This window comes from Mus caroli, unplaced genomic scaffold, assembly GCF_978045245.1.
Source record: "Mus caroli unplaced genomic scaffold, Mus_caroli_1 scaffold_8, whole genome shotgun sequence".
Lineage (NCBI taxonomy): Eukaryota > Metazoa > Chordata > Mammalia > Rodentia > Muridae > Mus > Mus caroli.
Genome location: NW_028227263.1, coordinates 103,379,465 through 103,396,887, shown reverse-complemented (window position 1 = coordinate 103,396,887; position 17,423 = coordinate 103,379,465). Strand labels below are relative to the sequence as shown.

At 49.7% G+C, this 17,423-nt stretch overlaps 1 protein-coding gene across 1 annotated transcript; it reads left to right on the top strand.

Annotated features, from left to right (window-relative positions):
• Positions 1-9,668: 9,668 nt before the first annotated feature.
• Klk15 (kallikrein related peptidase 15) lies at positions 9,669-15,987 on the top strand. The gene is made up of 5 exons (XM_021167392.2): positions 9,669-9,708; positions 13,728-13,878; positions 14,739-15,022; positions 15,143-15,279; positions 15,835-15,987. Exons 1-5 carry the CDS (start codon positions 9,669-9,671, stop codon positions 15,985-15,987), a joined length of 765 nt encoding a protein of 254 aa, XP_021023051.1.
• The last annotated feature ends 1,436 nt before the right edge of the window (positions 15,988-17,423 follow it).

Genomic DNA, 17,423 nt, shown 5'->3' with positions numbered 1-17,423 from the left:
GGAAGAGAAAGAGGGGAAGAAGGAGGAAAGGAAAGCAGAAGGAAAGAAGGAGGGAGAGGTAGAAAAGAGGGATGAAACATAAAGGAGAATTACCACACAGCTAGTTATTTGCAACAGACTGGGAAAGATGTGAAATGTCTGATTTCAGATCAGAAGGCTCCTCACGGAGCTCCGTGTGTGAGCTGACACCATCCCTGGAAAATACTTAACATGTTACACTGACCAGGCACAGGCTGTCAGCATCCATTACAACTCTACACTCAACAGAAACATATTCTCATAAAAATCCTTGTGACAAGGATCATACCTACACCAAACTGGAATCTTCCAGAATTCATCCCGTGAGAACAACACAGTCAGTGCTGCGGTCTTCACAGCAATGAGGACACTGTGTGGGGAATCAGGACTACGAATCATTCAAGACAGAACAGCAGAAACACGGGGAGAGACAGAGACGAGGAGAAAGCGGGTAATAGAAGCTGAGAAGCCATACAGGGTGTCCAGGGTCACAGATTAACCTCTCTGATTCTCTCTGCCTGGCCCCTTGTCTCCATCAATGTCTGCCATCCAAGGTCACCCTGTGCTACAGTCTCTAAGATTCAATCCTGTGAGTGAGAGTCTCAGCCTCCACCTGACTTTTGTCTTACCTACATCTTCACCAGCCTTCACCTTCCAACCCAGAGAGTTGCTGGAACCGGATCTAGCAGCTTGATATATGAGTAATGGGTCTCTACTGTCTGGGTCTGCAATTCTAAATCTCTACAATGGACTTTTTTTTTTTTTGGGTGGATGACAGTATGACCCTTAACTTTATCTAGTACTGTGAATGTGTGTGTGTGTGTGTGTGTGTGTGAGAGAGAGAGAGAGAGAGAGAGAGAGAGAGAGAGAGAGAGAGAGAGAGAGACAGAGAGAGAGAGAGACAGACACACACACACACACACACACAGAGAGAGAGAGAGAGAGAGAGAGAGAGAGAGAGAGAGAGAGATGACTAACCCCTATGACTCTCCAGTAAATATATCATGTGCCTTTGATGAAAATAATCACTGTTTACAGCAGAGATCCTCTATTTCAGGCATTATCATTTACACACAAACACAGAACTTTCCTGTACCCTTAGAAACAATGGTCATCTCACAGATTAAGTAGACAGTGTGGTCAAAGCAATTCTTCAAGGAATGAGAAATGGCTGAACGCCAGGGGCTTGGACTGAGCATGAAGTTGATGTGTCGCGGATGTACACGCTGAGGATGGGTGATTCTGTCACTCACCCACAGAGCCCCTTGGACCCACATAGCCCCTTTGGTGGAGACTTGGAATTACAGACTCAGCCCCAGAGATCCAACATATAAGGACATATTAGATCATATTCCAAGCCACTCCCAGACATAGAGTTGGGGCCTCAGTGTATGTCAGCAAGTCCCCCAGCCCCCATGCCAACTTTTTGAGACTCCCTCCTTGCACATCCAGTCTCTATGTGCAAATATTTGCTTATGGGACATGAGATATTTATATAAATGTATACTGGAGACTGAGTTAGAGCTAATTTTACATCCAATGATGTCTCAATCTTGCATATTAATTTATGTACATGAACATATGTGCTGTCATAGAAGCGACACAGTGAGGCACAGCTCACCGTGTCATCCACAGCAGTTTGCTAGCTGTGCACATGGATCCACAGCTGATATGGCCACACCCACGCTGTCCCAGTTACGGTTACTATGGCTGTGATGAAATACCACCACCAAAAGCAAATTCAGAGGAGGGTTCCCTCCTCTCAGCTGACTCTAGCTTGTGTCAAGCTGACATAAAACTAGCCAGCACAGAAGGAGGGGACAGAAGCCATCAATGCCTGTAGGACAGACCGTGAAGAAGGGCAAGGAGGACCCTGCTCTCATGGATGGTGACACAGTTCTGAGGACTGTAGCCCCTGTGTCCCATGTCCAGCCTAGAAAGTGATCTCATGGACCTTGGCAGCTTGAACCCCACACATCTCAAACATGTCTTCCTACTGAATTCTATCTGGGGACTGCTGTTCCTGAAGGAGAAAGGCAGGCTCAGCATCCTGGAGTACTGGAGCCCAGAGCAGGAAGTCCTCACTGCTGGAGAAGTGTTGGAGAAGACAAGAGTCCATGGTCCTAGATCCCGGGGGAGACAGGTGCTTGTACCCAACCTAAAACCTTAAATGCTCTTCATATTTTTGACTAAGATTATCCCTCTTTCAGCATCCCTGGGGTGCAGACTCCAGCTCTCTTCCTTTAGACAAAGGAGTCCAGACTCCATCCCTCAATCACTCAAACCCAAAGCTCCAGGCCCTGGATCCTCTCCCTCAAACCCAGGAGTCCACACACACACAAGCCCTCATCCCTGAGACCCAGGGGCCTAGACCCAAGCTCTCCTTCTGAGAAACACGGCCCAGACTTCAGTGTCTTATCTCAGATACAGGACAATTTCTGGCTCTTGTCCCTCAGACAGAAGGGTCAAGGAGGACCCCTCTTCCATTAGATAGAGGAAAAGACTTCCTGTGGACACACCCTGGTGCCACCTAGTGGCTAGTCCCTCTAAGTACAAAACCGACTTTTCTTCCACTTTCCACAGCCCAACAGCCTGGGCAATGAAGACTTGGGAAACCCCTGTTCTTTGCTCTGTGGCACTGTTTCCCACTGGGGCCTCCGACACTCACCCACCTCTCCCATGCCTCAAGTTCCTCAACCATTAACAGGGTTGTGGTCGAGGGGCTTTAGGGATGCAGAAAATGATGTCATGCCTGCCAGATTAAAAAGAAACAGCCAGGGATGGCAGTGTGCATCTTTAATCCCAGCACCTGTCTCAGATAATAAGATGGAGAAATAAAGACACCCAAGGTCAACCTCTAGCCTCTGTATGTAGCCTCACACATGCACACACACACACAGACACAGACACAGACACAGACACACACACACACACACACACGCACGCAAATAGATGCAGAGAGACAGAGAGAGGCGTGCACACACACATATAAATGTATCTTTTATTCTCTTGTTGTGATTGTTGTCACCGACCTAGCGACCTAGCCCTGGTCCTCAAAGCTTCTGTCCTCCATACTATCTTACCTAGGTTTAGAATGTTTTCAGCCTCTGAGACTTCCTGCTGAAAACGCTCATCCTTCTTAGTTCTTTTTGAGCTTTGATCGGCTGGTTCAACACAGCTCTTCTGGCTCAAAATTCCTCTCCACACTAACTGATTTAAACTGGCCTTCTCCCCCTCCCCACTCTCTTAAGTAGCTTTCCTTCCCTCTCTCCTCATGAGAGTTGGACATATCCTATTCTGTCAGATCTTTCTCTGATTTGTCACTTTGTCTGCCACTCAATTAGACATCCTTTCAAACATGTATGCTTCCTTCTACAAACAAACTTGACCTTCATTGTGATTAAAAGTTTGTACTAAGGACTTGTCTATATTCCAGCCAGAGGGCTGAGCCACACCACAACTAGAAACAGGTCTTTTCAGTAACTAATACAATGTTCAAGTTCACAATGTGAGCAAATATCCTGCAATACACACACACAAACACACACACCACTGATACTCGAAAATAATTAAGTTAATAGAATGGTGTCTAGGCCAGGCTCTGTGAATCCAATTTGAGTCTCTGAAGGCATCCGTGACTGAACAGGCAAAGGATGGGGCTTGGGAGGTCAGGTTCCTTCATGTCAGACATCTGCTGTCCCCAGCACCAGGACTCACAAGCACTGTCTCAAGCAAAGACACCTCAAAAGCATGCACCTCCAGACTAAGACAGGTCCCTTGTTCAAGAATGATAGAAACATCACAGAAGGGCTGTGAGCCCGGGAGGCTGTGGAGACCAAGTGGTGGTGGATGGAGTGGGCAGACTGCAGGTGAGAAGACAGGGAGGAGGGTGAGGTGACAGAGCAGTAAAAGATTAGAATGTGAGCTGAAGCCAGATGGAGAGGGCAGAAATGTGAGGACCTGGAGAGAGGTGAACAGGAAATGGTTGGGGTGGATGAACCACAAGAGGGAAGACGTTAGTGAATGAAGAAAAGAAATAAAAGGACGACATGACTGTTCCTAGGTGTGGTAAGGAGAAGGCTTATTGTAGACACGAGGGAGAACACGAGGGTCCAGAGAGGGCAGACTAAGCCGGGTCACGTGAGGAGAGCCAGGAGCCAAGAAGCCAAGAGACCAAAAGGCCAACTGGGCCAAAAAGGGTAGCCAGAATGGCTGATGTTGTTTAGGGAAGAACAGCTGGGGAAAGAGCAGGGTACCCCAGCTTTGAGGATCCTGTAGCAGGCAGGAACTGAGAGGTACCAGGAGAACCTGACAACCAGCAGGTTGATATGTTAGTAGGCTCACTCGAGGCTCAAGACTAAGTAACGGTGAGGACAGAGGGTAGACACTGGGCAAGCTAGAAGAGAGTTTCAGCGGGAGAAATGAGCCAGGCTCCTGGAGACATCAGGGAAGGGAGAACCAGGAAGCAGGTGGCTGCCGAAGGCTAAACGTTAGTGTTTGAAGGGAGGCCTGAACTTTTCATACATGAGCCATGGGAGCTGATCGAAGAAAGACTTCTCAGGTTAAAGGGAAAGAAAGAACAAGAAGAGGAGGAAAGAGGGGGCAAATGGAAGGGGGGAAGAGGAGGAGGCAGAGGAAGACAAGGGGAAGGGTAGAGAGGAGGAAGTTGGAGGCAGGAAAGGAGAAATATAAAGAAAACTGGGAGATGGAGGAGGTGGGGTGGAAAGGAGAAAAGGAGGAAGAGGAGGCAGGGGAGGTTGCAGAGGGGCCGGGGAGGAGGAAGAACAACACACACAGGCTTAGTGGAGGCTCAAAGACTTCTGGGTCGACCATGATACCCAAGAGGAGAGTTGCAACCAGCCTGGGTCTGGCAGGAGGACATGCAGATGAAGTCACCGCTAGGGGGCAGGACAGATACTCCCAAAGCCCACACCCCAGACTGAACTTGGCAGGGTGTGAGAGCTCCTAGGTTGTCCTTTTGTGTGTCTTAGAGGCTTAGAGCCTGGGCGGCTCACAGTAACGTGTCATACTGGAAAGTTTAGTTCCAGCTCCTTCCCCAGCCCCACCTGGAGCCCTCAGTATAAACCCAGTTATCATCCCCTTCCCCCAGCCACAGGGTGTTCCAAGGAGCTGGCTGGAAGCTGGGGAGAGGAACTCTAGACCCCCCTCTCCTTGGCCTTCTGCATAGCTTTGGCCACTCCCAATCTGAGCTTCAATTTTGCTCGATTAAAGAAGGAAGCCCAGGAACCACCACACAAAAGGACACAGTAATCTGAGGACAGACAGCATCGGGCAGCAGCCTGAGTCCCACAGAAAAATGGCCTGGCTGAAGCTCATCTCAGCGTAAAGCTGGGCAACACGGAACGTGAATGTGGCAAGGAGACAAGTGGACTTGAGAGACTTCTAGAACGGCTTAGCCTTGGGGGTCCACAGTGTCTGTAGGTCTAGGATGGAGACCTGAGATGGGGGTGGGGGTTGGGTGATCTGAAGCTCCAGGATTCCAGAGAGCCCGGAGACCTGTGATTCCAGACAGCTCTACACCTTGGGTTCCTGGGTTTCTGTGGACACAGACAAAACATCCTAAAATCTGAAAGTCAATGTTCTAAAGATGTGTGTGTCCTGCATCTCCAGGGGTGATTGAGCCAGTTGCTCAGGTTTGTCCCAGAAAGCCAACAGCTTCCCAGACCTAGGGAGGGACAGAACTTGTAACTGGTGTCATGCTTGGCTTTGTGACCTCAGCTCAGTCCCTCCTGCTCACGGGACCTTCTCATTATCGAGGTTCTAGGCAATTGTTCAAGGCCCTCTGGGGGTTCTGAGACACCAGGAGCCAGCCACAAATACCAGAAGCCTTGGGTCATCTCTGTGATGACTCCTGGTCCCAATACAGAGCCTAGAGGCCAAGTTCCAGATCCCAGGACCACCTCAGAATCCAAAAAACTAAGACCCTGTAACCTAGTTGTTCAGTGCATGCTGCACAGCGATCCAGACTCAGAAGCCAAGCTATCTTGAGTTCAGACTCTTTTGTCTGTCTGTTAAGATAGTATTTCACCATTCCTCAGGCTGAACAGCACAGGCTGGCCCCAAACCTTCCATCCCTTCCCCTCCCTACTTCGTAAGTGCTGGGATTACAGTAAACAGGCTTGTGATACTGGGCCTGGATCATGCAGGCTTTGTTCTTTGTTTTTTTTTTGTTTTTTGTTTTTTTTGAGGGGGTGCTTTGTTTTATTTTGTTTTGTTGTTGTTATTTGAAACAATCAGTATCCCAGGCTAGCCTCAAACTCACTTGTGTAGGCAAGCATATTATGAACTCCTGATCCTCCTGCCTCACTCCCTCAAGGGCTGGGATTGCAGGCTTGCACCATCACAGCTGTTTTCCATGGTGTTATGATGGAATCAAGAGGCGGGGAGGAGAGGAAGAGGGAGGGGAGGGAGGAGGGGGGGGAAGAAGAAGAAGACATGGAGATGACATCAGAAGAAGGAAAAATTGCAGAATACAAGCCTGAGATCTCAAAAGCTATTCACAGTTCTGAGTCCAGGCTGTGGATTACTTCAGGCACTGGACCTCAGATTTCAAAAGTAAACTCTCTATCACAACGACATGGTTCAGTTAACAAAGTACTTGGCATGCAAGCCTGAGAACCTGAGTTCAATACTTAGGACCTACACGGAAAACCAACGAGAGCTTGTCATCCAGCACTGGGAAGATGGCGACAGGTGGGTCTCTGGAGCTGGGTGACCAGTTAGCCTGGGTCTATCAGGAAGCTCCAAGTCTCACTGAGAGTCTCTGCTCAAAAGACACGGTGGAGGGGCTGGAGAGATGGCTCAGCATTAAGAATACAGGCACAGGAGCTGGAACCTAATTCTGGTTCCCAGCACCCAGGTCAGGTAGCAAACAGCACAACCAAACTTCTGTAACTCTGGTTCCTGCGGCATTCGATGCCTCTGCCTCCAGGGGCACCTGCACACAAGCCCACACATTTAAGCATACACATAAAAGATTTTTAAAACTTTCAAAACTCCCTAAGTCATTTCTGGGAGACACCCAGAGTTGATATCTGGCTTCTGCATGCACATGTGCGTGTGTGTGAAATTTTGATATATTTTAATGAATAAATATAAAATTAATTAACCAGGCGGTGGTGGCTCACACCTTTGATCCCCACACTTGGGAGGCAGAGGCAGGCAGATCTCTGAGTCTGAGGCCAGCCTGGTCTACAGAGTGAGTTCCAGGATAGCCAGGGCTACACAGAGAAACCCTGTCTCGAAAACAAGACAAAACAAAACAGAAAGATTTAAACTCATACTCTAGACTTCAGGTCATGACAACCAGATCCGAGACCTTCCCAGTCCATATGCTAACATAAGTCCAGATCCAAGATGGTATGGTGGCCCACACCTGTCATCCCAGCCTTTGGGAGGTTGAGGCAGAAGGATCTCAAGTCCAAAGTCAGATTAGCCTGAACTACTTACTCAAGAGCCTGTCTCAAAATAATAAAAAGAACCAAAGCTCTAAAAGTCTCTCCGGGGTCCAAGAAGCATGACCTTAAAAATCAGCTTCCACTGCTACCCAGAATTTCTGTCTCTGCACTGCACTGCCGTCCCAGCTTCTGCTCTTGCCCTCCTGTCCCCTCCCTCTGAGGGAACTGCCCCTGGGTGGAATTTCTCCTTGCAGACTCAGACAACGGCTTCAGACTAATAAACGCTCATTATAGGAACCTCGTCTCCCATCCTACCAGTCACCATGGCGTCCAGCCTGTAAACCTGGCCCTCCACTGCCTCTCTCTCCACTCTACCCAGCCCCACCCCGAGACCCAGGCTGGTCTAGGAGCTTATAAAAGCAGGGTTTCAGTGTCTACTCCCCTTCCGGCATCCCAGCTGCCTCGATGTCACTGGAGGACCCGGAGGGGGTGAGATCTTTGAGAGAGAACTTGGGAAAATGGGTGGGATCGGAGAGGGGGACCCTGCAGGTGTGTTGGTGTCCAGGAGGCAAATACTACCCTGAATGACCAGTTGTCAAGGGGTTTGGGTCTTCTGTGTCCTTTTCCTGTTGCTTCAAATTGAATTTGAACCAAGAAAATGTCTAGAAGCTTCTAGAAAGAGCCTAGGCTGAGGGGGGAGGAGGGAATAGGGTGAACCAGGAGGACGTCCCTGAAAACACTTGTCATGGAGCCAAGAACATGGCCAGCACTTATCACTGGTCAGGTCAGTTCAGAACAACCTCCCTAAAGTGTCCCCAGTGCCAGGTGTCAAGCTGGCCAGTGCTGGGGACAGGAGGGTCTGACCTGACTCCATCCTCCTTGAGGATAAGGAGTGGTGAGCAGCCAGGTCACCGCTACCATGCAGGGGCAGGACAGGGGCCAATGGAATCTTAATAACATTGCCTCTGGATTGCCATGTCTTGCTCTTCCGAGGCTTCCCAGGTTTTTCAGGCTGAGCTGGAAGAGTGAATAGAGAGATGAGAAGCACTAGAATTCACTCCCCCAAATTTCCTGAGGTTTCTCTGTGGACCAGACCCTAACACTGGGTGTTTAACTCTAACACCTGAGAATCCAGGGTCAGTCCGGTGGGGTCTGCTTAAAAGGAGTTCTCAGTCTGATGAGGAGATACCACAGAGAGTCTGGGGAGGGAGGGGGTCAGAGAAGGTCAAGACGAGGGACAAGCTGAGCAATGTCTGGGTGTAAAACTGCAGGCTGAATTCCAGCACTGGCTACCGCCTAGGGCAAGGCCACAGAGACCCAGCTGAGCAGGCTGGAAGGGGAGGAGGCATTTCAGCCTTTCTAAGTACTGCTGAGCATATGGGACTTTATTTAAGGGCTATTAGAGGTCCATGGGAAGCTGTGAGCAGGAGAAAGGAGTCCTTAGCTCTGCTGTAGAAGCCAGATGTGGTAGTGAAAGCCTGTCATCCAACACCTGAGAGACTAAGGCATGAAGGTGGAGAGTTCAAGGCTAGCCTGGGTAACTTAGTGAGACTCTGTCTCACAATGAATAGCAAAAAGAGGGCTGGGGATGTAGCTTGGTGGTAGAGGGCATTTCTAGACTCCATCAAATAAGGGGGAAGGGGTATGGCTCAGTGCAGTTATCCAGCTGCTTAGGTTAGCACCCCACCCTGACCCCTGTACCCAAGAGGAAGGAGAGAGGAAAGAAAGAAGGAAGAGAAGGAGGGAGGTAAGCTCTCTAGGGCTTTGTGTACAGGAGTGCTAGACTAAAGGGGACCCAGGAGTCTGTCCCCATGAGAGGCTGGATAGAGTCCTGACCCAGGGCCATGGGGATGAGAGAGAGAGACCCAGGCGGCTATTGAATAATGCTGGGGTCTGCCAATGCCAAAAGGAACAGAGGCCCCTCCAGACATAGGGACCAGGAGAGGACACAGGTGGAGGCTACAGGAGATGGAAGGCAGGCCTCTTAGTCTAGCATCATGCTGGTCACCTGTCCTCTCAACAGTCAGGAGGCTGAGGCTGAAGGAGCATGAGTTCGAGGCCAGCTTGGGACATACAGGAAAACACTGTCACAAAAGACAAAAGAAAAGTGTGTCCCACACCGGGGATGCACTTCTGTCTACAGAAGGGATACGGGGACAGATGGATCTAGACTTACCCCAGTTTTTGTCATCCCCGTCCCTCAGATCTCTAAGACCCGGACCTTCTTCTGCAATGTGGCTTCTCCTTGCTTTCGTCTTGCTGGTGTCTGCAGGTGAGGGGCACCAAAGTCAGGTACTGGTCTGATCAAATAGGGTGCCTCTTTCCCCAGAGTATCTGCACCCTGGGACCTGCCAGCCCATACTGCACCCACAGACCCCTTATGACCTTATCCCCATTTCCACCTGAGCCACCAGCTAAATGTCTCTGATCCTCAATCCTGAGTCACCAGAAGTTCTGGGCCACCTGAGCCCTTGAACCTGAGTTCCAAGGATGATCTTTCTTGCCATGTAACCTTGGGGAAACTCTTTTACCTCCCTGAGCCTCAAGTGCTTTATACCCAGGACAGTCATGGTGAAGTCCCAATCACATCACGTAGGTGATACATGGGACAAGAAATCAGGATGGTTGAGACACCAAGAGCTCAGAATCTAGGTTTGAATACTGTGGCTGCCAGTTCGTCAACACTGCAAGTCTGGTTTCCCAGCCATAGGATGGAGGCAAGGGTCCTCTCTAAGAATCCAGCATGGTGCTCTAGGAGGTGTGTGAGCATAATGGGACAATCTGGACACTCCAGGCAGGTGCACGGCATTTCCACATAGCGACCATGTGAGGCTTGGGGAAATGACCCAGTGGATAAAGTGAGTGTCTGAGTTTTAGATCCCCAGTACCTACTTGAAAAGCCCGGCAGCATACCTGTAAAATCCCAGAGCTTGGAGGTGGAGCCAGGGAGATCCCTGGGGCTTGCTGGCTATCCAGTCCAGTCAATCTACAAGCTCTCTGTTTAGTGAGAAAACCTGTCTCCCCAAATAAGGTTGGGAACTTTTGAGATGATACAGATGGTACTTGCTGTCAGGCCTGAATAATGGAGTTCGGGACCCATACAGTGGAAGGACAACCACTACTGCCTTCGTTTACGGGGGAGCGGGTTGGACTCAGGGATGGCCACTAAACCAAGGTCACCCTGGGTGACAGGCGAAGTCCAGACCAACCTCTACCAAACCTCTTGTGGAAATTTTCAATGTAACCTGATGCTTTCTGCCCTGGAGAAAATTGGAGGGGTGTCCATTAACGATCCTCCTGTTGCCCACATGACCTCTGCCCAGGGCGGGCAAGCCTCCCCTGGGCTTTCCCTGGGCTGTGCTTCAGCCGCCTGCTGCACCCAGCCAGAGCCTCCACCCTCCTCCAGCTGGGACTGGCCGGGTGCAGCTCGATGTCCAGCTGTTCAGCCACTGCCCTCCTCCACAGGGTGCCCTCACCCTTCCTCTGTTAAGCCCCTTGACTGCCACATCTACGTTCTCACAGCCTCCCAGGCCCTTTGGCCCTATTCCTGACCTTGGAGGGCAGAAGGCAGAGTGTAGACAGTTGGCTTGGTTATAACAGTCCAGCCCAGGAGTAGGTGTCTGTCATGATCTTGTCTCTCTCTCTCTCTCTCTCTCTCTCTCTCTCTCTCTCTCTCTCTCTCTCTCTCTCTCTCTCTCTCTCTCCCTCTCTCCCTCCCTCTCTCCCTCTCCCTCTCCCTCTCCCTCTCCCTCTCCCTCTCCCTCTCCCTCTCTCTCTCTCTCTCTCTCTCTCTCTCTCTCTCTCTCGTGTGTGTGTGTGTGTGTGTCTGTGTGTGTGTGTGTGTGTCTGTGTGTGTGTGTGTGTGTCTGTGTGTCTGTGTGTGTGTGTGTGTGTCTGTGTGTGCTTGCTGTCCAGAGGCATAAGCAAGGTCCCCCTCCACACCTTGTGAACTTCAAAGAGTATCCTTAGACATTAGTGGTCCTGTCTTCCCATTCTGTGCTCTCCCGCTCTGTGTCTTTGATCTTGAAATCTCAGCTTTGTATCTGATAGGATCTGAATGTGGTCTGGGCTGGTGGAGAACTGTCCATATCTGAGTATTCACCCTCTAGATAAGTATCTGGGTCCCTGAGTTCTATAAAATGGCTTGTGGGTGAAACGCATTTTTTTTTTTCATTGTATACCCAGTATGTGCACATGCACACCAGGCACTCTCTGCCTTGTTTTATTTTATTATTTTATGTGTAGGAGTGTTTTGTCTGCATTCATGTGTGTGCACTGTGTGTGTGCCTGATGCCCTCGGAGGTAAGAAGAGGTCATCAGATTCCCTGGAACTGGAATTACAGATAGTCACGAGCCACCATGTGGGTACTGAATCCTCTGCAATAGCAGCAGCTCCTGCTCTTAACCAGGGAGCCATCTCTCCAGCCCCACCTTAGTTTTGTGACAGAGTTCGTCCGCAGTCCAGTGCTCACTGGCTAGGCCAAGCTGTCTGACCAGAGAGCTCCAGGGATCTGATTGACTGCAGGCACTGGAGCTTATGAAGCTATAAGCATGCACCACCATGCCTGAGTTTTTACTGGGGTGCTTGGGACTGACCATGCGTCCTCATGCTGGCAAGGCAAGGACTTTACCAACTGAGTCATGTCCCTAGCCTTTAAATTGCGGTTTTGATGTTGGCTGTTGTAACTAGATCTGCACAGATGTCTGCTATACTTTAATCACACCTGCCATCACCAACCTGAACATCCACACGGACACCCCCATAAATAAATAGGTGCCCTTTGTTTAAAGTAACAAATGTAATCCCAGAACCTGAGAGACTGAATAGAGAAGGCCATCATGCATTCAGACCACCCCAGTTACACTACAAGTTTTAAGCCAAGCTGTGCAACCGAGTGAGACCTTGCCTCAAAATACTAAATGAATAAATCAATTCATAATGTCACAGTAGTTACAATGTGCCAGGCACAATTCACCACACACACAGACACCCGTGGGCCCCTTCTTATTTTCCTGGCCCTCCCTACCTTTTACAGTTGAGAAAAACAAGCATCAAGACTCCCAAGTCTGGCTGGGGAGTCAGTTCAGTCAGTGAGCAGGTTACTGTACAGGTTGGCGGATCTGAGTTTGATCCTCAGAATATGTCATAAGCCATACGTCATGCAGCACTGGATGGCGGGGGCGGACACAGTGAGTCCCCGAGGCTCACTGGCCGGCCAGCCTAGCACAGTCAATGAGCCCTGGTTCAGTGCGAGTAATCTAGTCTCAGTACTCGAGGTGCTCATGGCACTAGAGATTGTCCTCTGACTTCCATGCGCATATGCAAACGCGCATGCGCACATGCAAACGCAGGCGTCAAGGCCTCCTGCGGCAAGTACAGGAAACAATTGTCAAAACCAGAATGCAAACTTCAAGACAATTGGGAGTGTGTGTGTGTGTGTGTGTGCGCGCGCGTGCGTGTGTGTGTGTGTGTGTGTGTGTGTGTGTGTGTTGTGTGTGTGTGTGTGTGTGTGTGTGTGGAGAGAGAGAGAGAGAGAGAGAGAGAGAGAGAGAGAGAGAGAGAGAGAGAGAGAGAGAGAGAGAGAGAGAGATACTCACCTGTGCCGTGTGGGTGGAAACCAGGCGATAGCATTGGTGTCTTCCTCTGTCACTTCTTATTTTTCTTTGTTTTAAATATTTATTCCTTTTTAATTGTGTGTGTGCACAGGAGCGAATGCATACGTGGGGGTGAGGGTGGGGCACGGGTGCATGCGAATGTGTGTTTGTAGGTGTTCCTGAAAGCCAAAAGAAGGTGTCAAATCCATTCCCTGGAGCTAGCGTTTCAAGTTGATGCTGGGAACTCTAATCAGGCCCACAGCAAAAGCAAGCTAAGCTCTTAACCCAAGAGCGATCGAAACTCTTACTGTCTTTAGGCAGCAAGCACCTTACCCAGGAGCCATCCCCAACCCTGAGCAGGGATTTCTTTTTTTTTTTTTTTTTTTAAAGATTTATTTATTTATTATATATAAGTACACTGTAGCTGTCTCCAGACACTCCAGAAGAGGGCGCCAGATCTCGTTGCGGATGGTTGTGAGCCACCATGTGGTTGCTGGGATTTGAACTCTGGACCTTCGGAAGAGCAGTCGGGTGCTCTTACCCACTGAGCCATCTCGCCAGCCCCCTGAGCAGGGATTTCTTAATGAACAAAAGGAGGGGGATCTGGGTTAAGCCTGTGATGATAGGCTGAGGAGAGGGCAGGAATCCTGAGAAACCAGGCCTCAGGAGAGATCTTCTACCTGTGTCTCCCCACAGCGCAGGATGGCGACAAGGTGCTAGAAGGCGAGGAGTGTGTGCCCCATTCGCAGCCCTGGCAAGTGGCTCTCTTTGAACGTGGCCGTTTCAATTGTGGCGCTTTCCTCATCTCCCCGCGCTGGGTGCTGACTGCCGCCCACTGCCAAACCCGGTATAAAGGAAGGAGGTGGGGGGGGTCCTGAAAGGGGATGGGGAGGTCCTGTGGGGTGTAGCTGCAACTGGAAACTTCTAGGTTTGGGGTGCATAGACTGTGGGACTTTGGTGGGAGAAGTTAGCCCAAGTTCTTGGTTTCTGAAGGATGGGTAGGTTGGAAGTAAAGGCCTGGGTGGGAAGGGGGTGGATTCTGCCTCTGTAGGCTCCTAAAGGAGAAGAAAAAGACAGCAAATGACCCATCTTTGGAGCCCCTGATAGAGGAGGGATCTAGGTGGTGAGGATTTTCTCTTCTGAAGGAAGGAAAGGGGCCAGATCTAGAGGCTAAGTTCCGCATGTGTACCTTGTATGGGACTTCTGAGTGAGTTACTTCCTTTCTTACTTCCTAGCTTGTGCTCTCTCTCTCTCTCTCTCTCTCTCCCTCTCTCTCTCCCTTCCTTTCTTCCTCTCTTCCTCTTTCTTTCTTTCTTTCTTTCTTTCTTTCTTTCTTTCTTTCTTTCTTTCTTTCTTTCTTTCTTCCTCTCTTTCTTTCCTTCATTCTTTCATTCTCTCTTTCCTTCTTTCCTTCTTTCTTTTTAGTTTGTTAGTTTGTTTTTTGTTTGTTTTGACTATGTAACCCAGTTTGCTCTAGAACTCACCGTGTAGACCAATCTGGTCCACAACTTAGAGAAATCCCCCTGCTTCTGCCTCCCAAGTGTTGGGGTTAAAGGCATGAACCATCACACCCCGTGAAACTCCTGAGTTCTGGAGAGGTCACGGTTGGAACCACTGGCTTCAAGGACTTGAGAAAAGGAGAAAGTTCTCCAAAGATCCCAGGTTATCCTCTCTGACCACTTTGTCTCCTCCTACTCGATCACACAGCTTCATGAGAGTGCGTCTGGGTGAGCACAATCTCCGCAAGTTCGATGGTCCAGAGCAACTGCGCTCCGTCTCTCGCATCATCCCACATCCGGGCTACGAGGCTCGCACCCACCGCCATGACATCATGCTGTTGCAACTTTTCCAACCTGCCCGGCTGACAGCCTACGTGCGTCCTGTGGCGCTGCCCAGACGTTGCCCCCTTATAGGCGAGGACTGCGTGGTGTCAGGCTGGGGTCTGTTATCAGACAACAACCCTGGAGCCACAGGGAGCCAAAAGTCACAAGGTGAGTGGAAGGATGGAGCTGGAGATAGAAATTCCAGCAATGTTGTCCCAGGGGGTTCTTGAATGGAGGGGACAAGAACCAAAGGAACTGAATATACTCAAAGCCATCTGTCCTCCTCAGTGAGACTCCCTGATACATTGCATTGTGCCAACATCAGCATTATCTCGGAAGCATCTTGCAACAAGGACTACCCGGGTCGAGTGTTGCCCACCATGGTGTGTGCCGGTGTCAAGGGCGGTGGCACGGATTCCTGTGAGGTTAGAAAAGAGAGGGGATTTGTGGTCAAAGGAGGGGATGGGGTGTTTCTTAGCTTGGTTTGCTGTTGCTGTGATAAAATACTCCAACCAAAAGCAGCTTGGGGAGGAAGGAGTTCATTTAGTTTTACGGCTTATAGTTCACCATTTAAGGAAGTCAGGGTGGGAACTCAAGTGTGACTCTAGATATCATGGAGGGTATCTGACTTGAACTGAGTGGGGCTGGGTACTGAACACAGGGGAGCGAATTCTCTTGGGTTGTTTTGAATCAGAGGAGGCTTGGGTTGCTTTGAGTGAATGTTGGCGTTTCCTGGACTGGGATTAGCTTGGAGTTTCATTGAGATGAGGAGTAGTGGTTAGTTAGAATAAGGGTGACAGTGGGTTAGATTGTAACTCAGTTGGTGCGGTTACCTGGGTTCCATCTCCAGCACCATAGAGAACCGGCATGGCAGTGCACACCTGTTGCCCCAGCCCTTGGGAGGTTAAGGCAGGAGCAGCAGGTGTGCATCCATCACTACATGGAATGAAATATTGAGGAAACCCCCCCTACACCCACAGGGTGACTCTGGAGGACCCTTGGTCTGTGGGGGTGCCCTGCAGGGCATTGTCTCCTGGGGCGATGTCCCCTGTGATACTACCACCAAGCCTGGAGTCTACACAAAAGTCTGCAGCTACTTGGAGTGGATCTGGGAAAATGTGAGAAGGTACTGACTCATTGGCCCACCACCTACGACCCTCATGGACCACCTGGGACTCTGACCAAGAATACCCCGTAGCTGGCCAGCAGCCCCATTCCTGCCTGAGACAGAGCCGAGACCCTCTGCATATCAATATTTGCTGTTAGCCAGGGCCTCTCCCCTCCTGATGTCACCTGTTTAGAAGAAAACAGTGTTGGTAGGGTGGCAGTGGTGGCTGCGGAGGGTCTTTGATCCCAGCACTCAGGAATCAGAGGCAGGTAGATCTCTGACTTTGAGGCCAGCTTGTACTATAAAATGTGTTCCAGGATAGCCAGGGCTACACAGAGAAACCTTCTCTTTAAAAAAAGAAAAAGAAAAGAAAATAGTGTTGATTCATAGTGTTGATCCAACTTTCTCTGTAAGTTGTCTTTCTTTCTTTAGGTATTGTTGTGGTAAATAAAATTTGGGGTTTCGACACCATTTTAGATCATTTAGTTCCCAAATAAAACCTTTATATTTACAATAAGCCTTAAAGCAGCTGGGCAGCAGATACCAGCCCTCTATGCTATTTTGTCTACTTCCCTGTCAATAGCCCTGAGATATGACTCTCCATGTTCCACCTGGGTTGCTCCTACTCCAAGGGGCGTCCCTTGTGGCCATGCTCTCACGGTCCATCTATCCCATGGCAACTTCTTCCTTTTCCCGTGTCCTTCTTCTCTTCTCATGGTCCCTGCCTGAGACCCCTAGCCCAGGAACGTCCAGCCTTGCCTGTCTCTTCTGCTTACAGGCTGTGGACATCTTTATTAATCAATCATGGATAACTTGGGGAAAAGGGGCAAGGTTCACACAACAAAAGTTGGTATATGTGAGGATCTACTGGTCTTGGAACAACCAGATCTTGGGGTACAGAATTTAGCACTGAGTATAAGCAGCACTAGACTAACCCCTACATTGTATGACAGGAAATGGGTGGAGGACCAGGATATAAAGTCTACTGTTGCATGTCACCCAGCTTCCCCTTCCCTGGGCGAGAGTACACACAGCTTCATGTATGCCTTTGCTCGTATGAATTAGATGTCGAATGCTGGATCAGGGGCGTGACCTCACTCATCCTTGGCTTTTCCATCTGTGAAATAGGTCACCATAATACTTGTCTATAGGGTGTCTATGAAGATTAAATGAGTTTTACATCTTAGCTGATCAGAATTGTGTCTGGCACTCTGTCCACACCCATGAGCTGTACATCTCAGGAAGAGGACCCAATATTAGATTTCCAAGATCCACCATTAGTTCTCGGCTTCCTGGCGGCCGAGGCAATAAGGCAAGCACTCTACCTCGGCTGCATTGGTAACATTCAATACAGGCTTAGACGCGGTGAACTGCCTTGCTGGTTGTACCCAGGGCTCAGGTTTGAAGCCTGCAGCTTTACCACCAAGGATATAGGAGTCTAGTTTCTGACTGTCTTCAGAG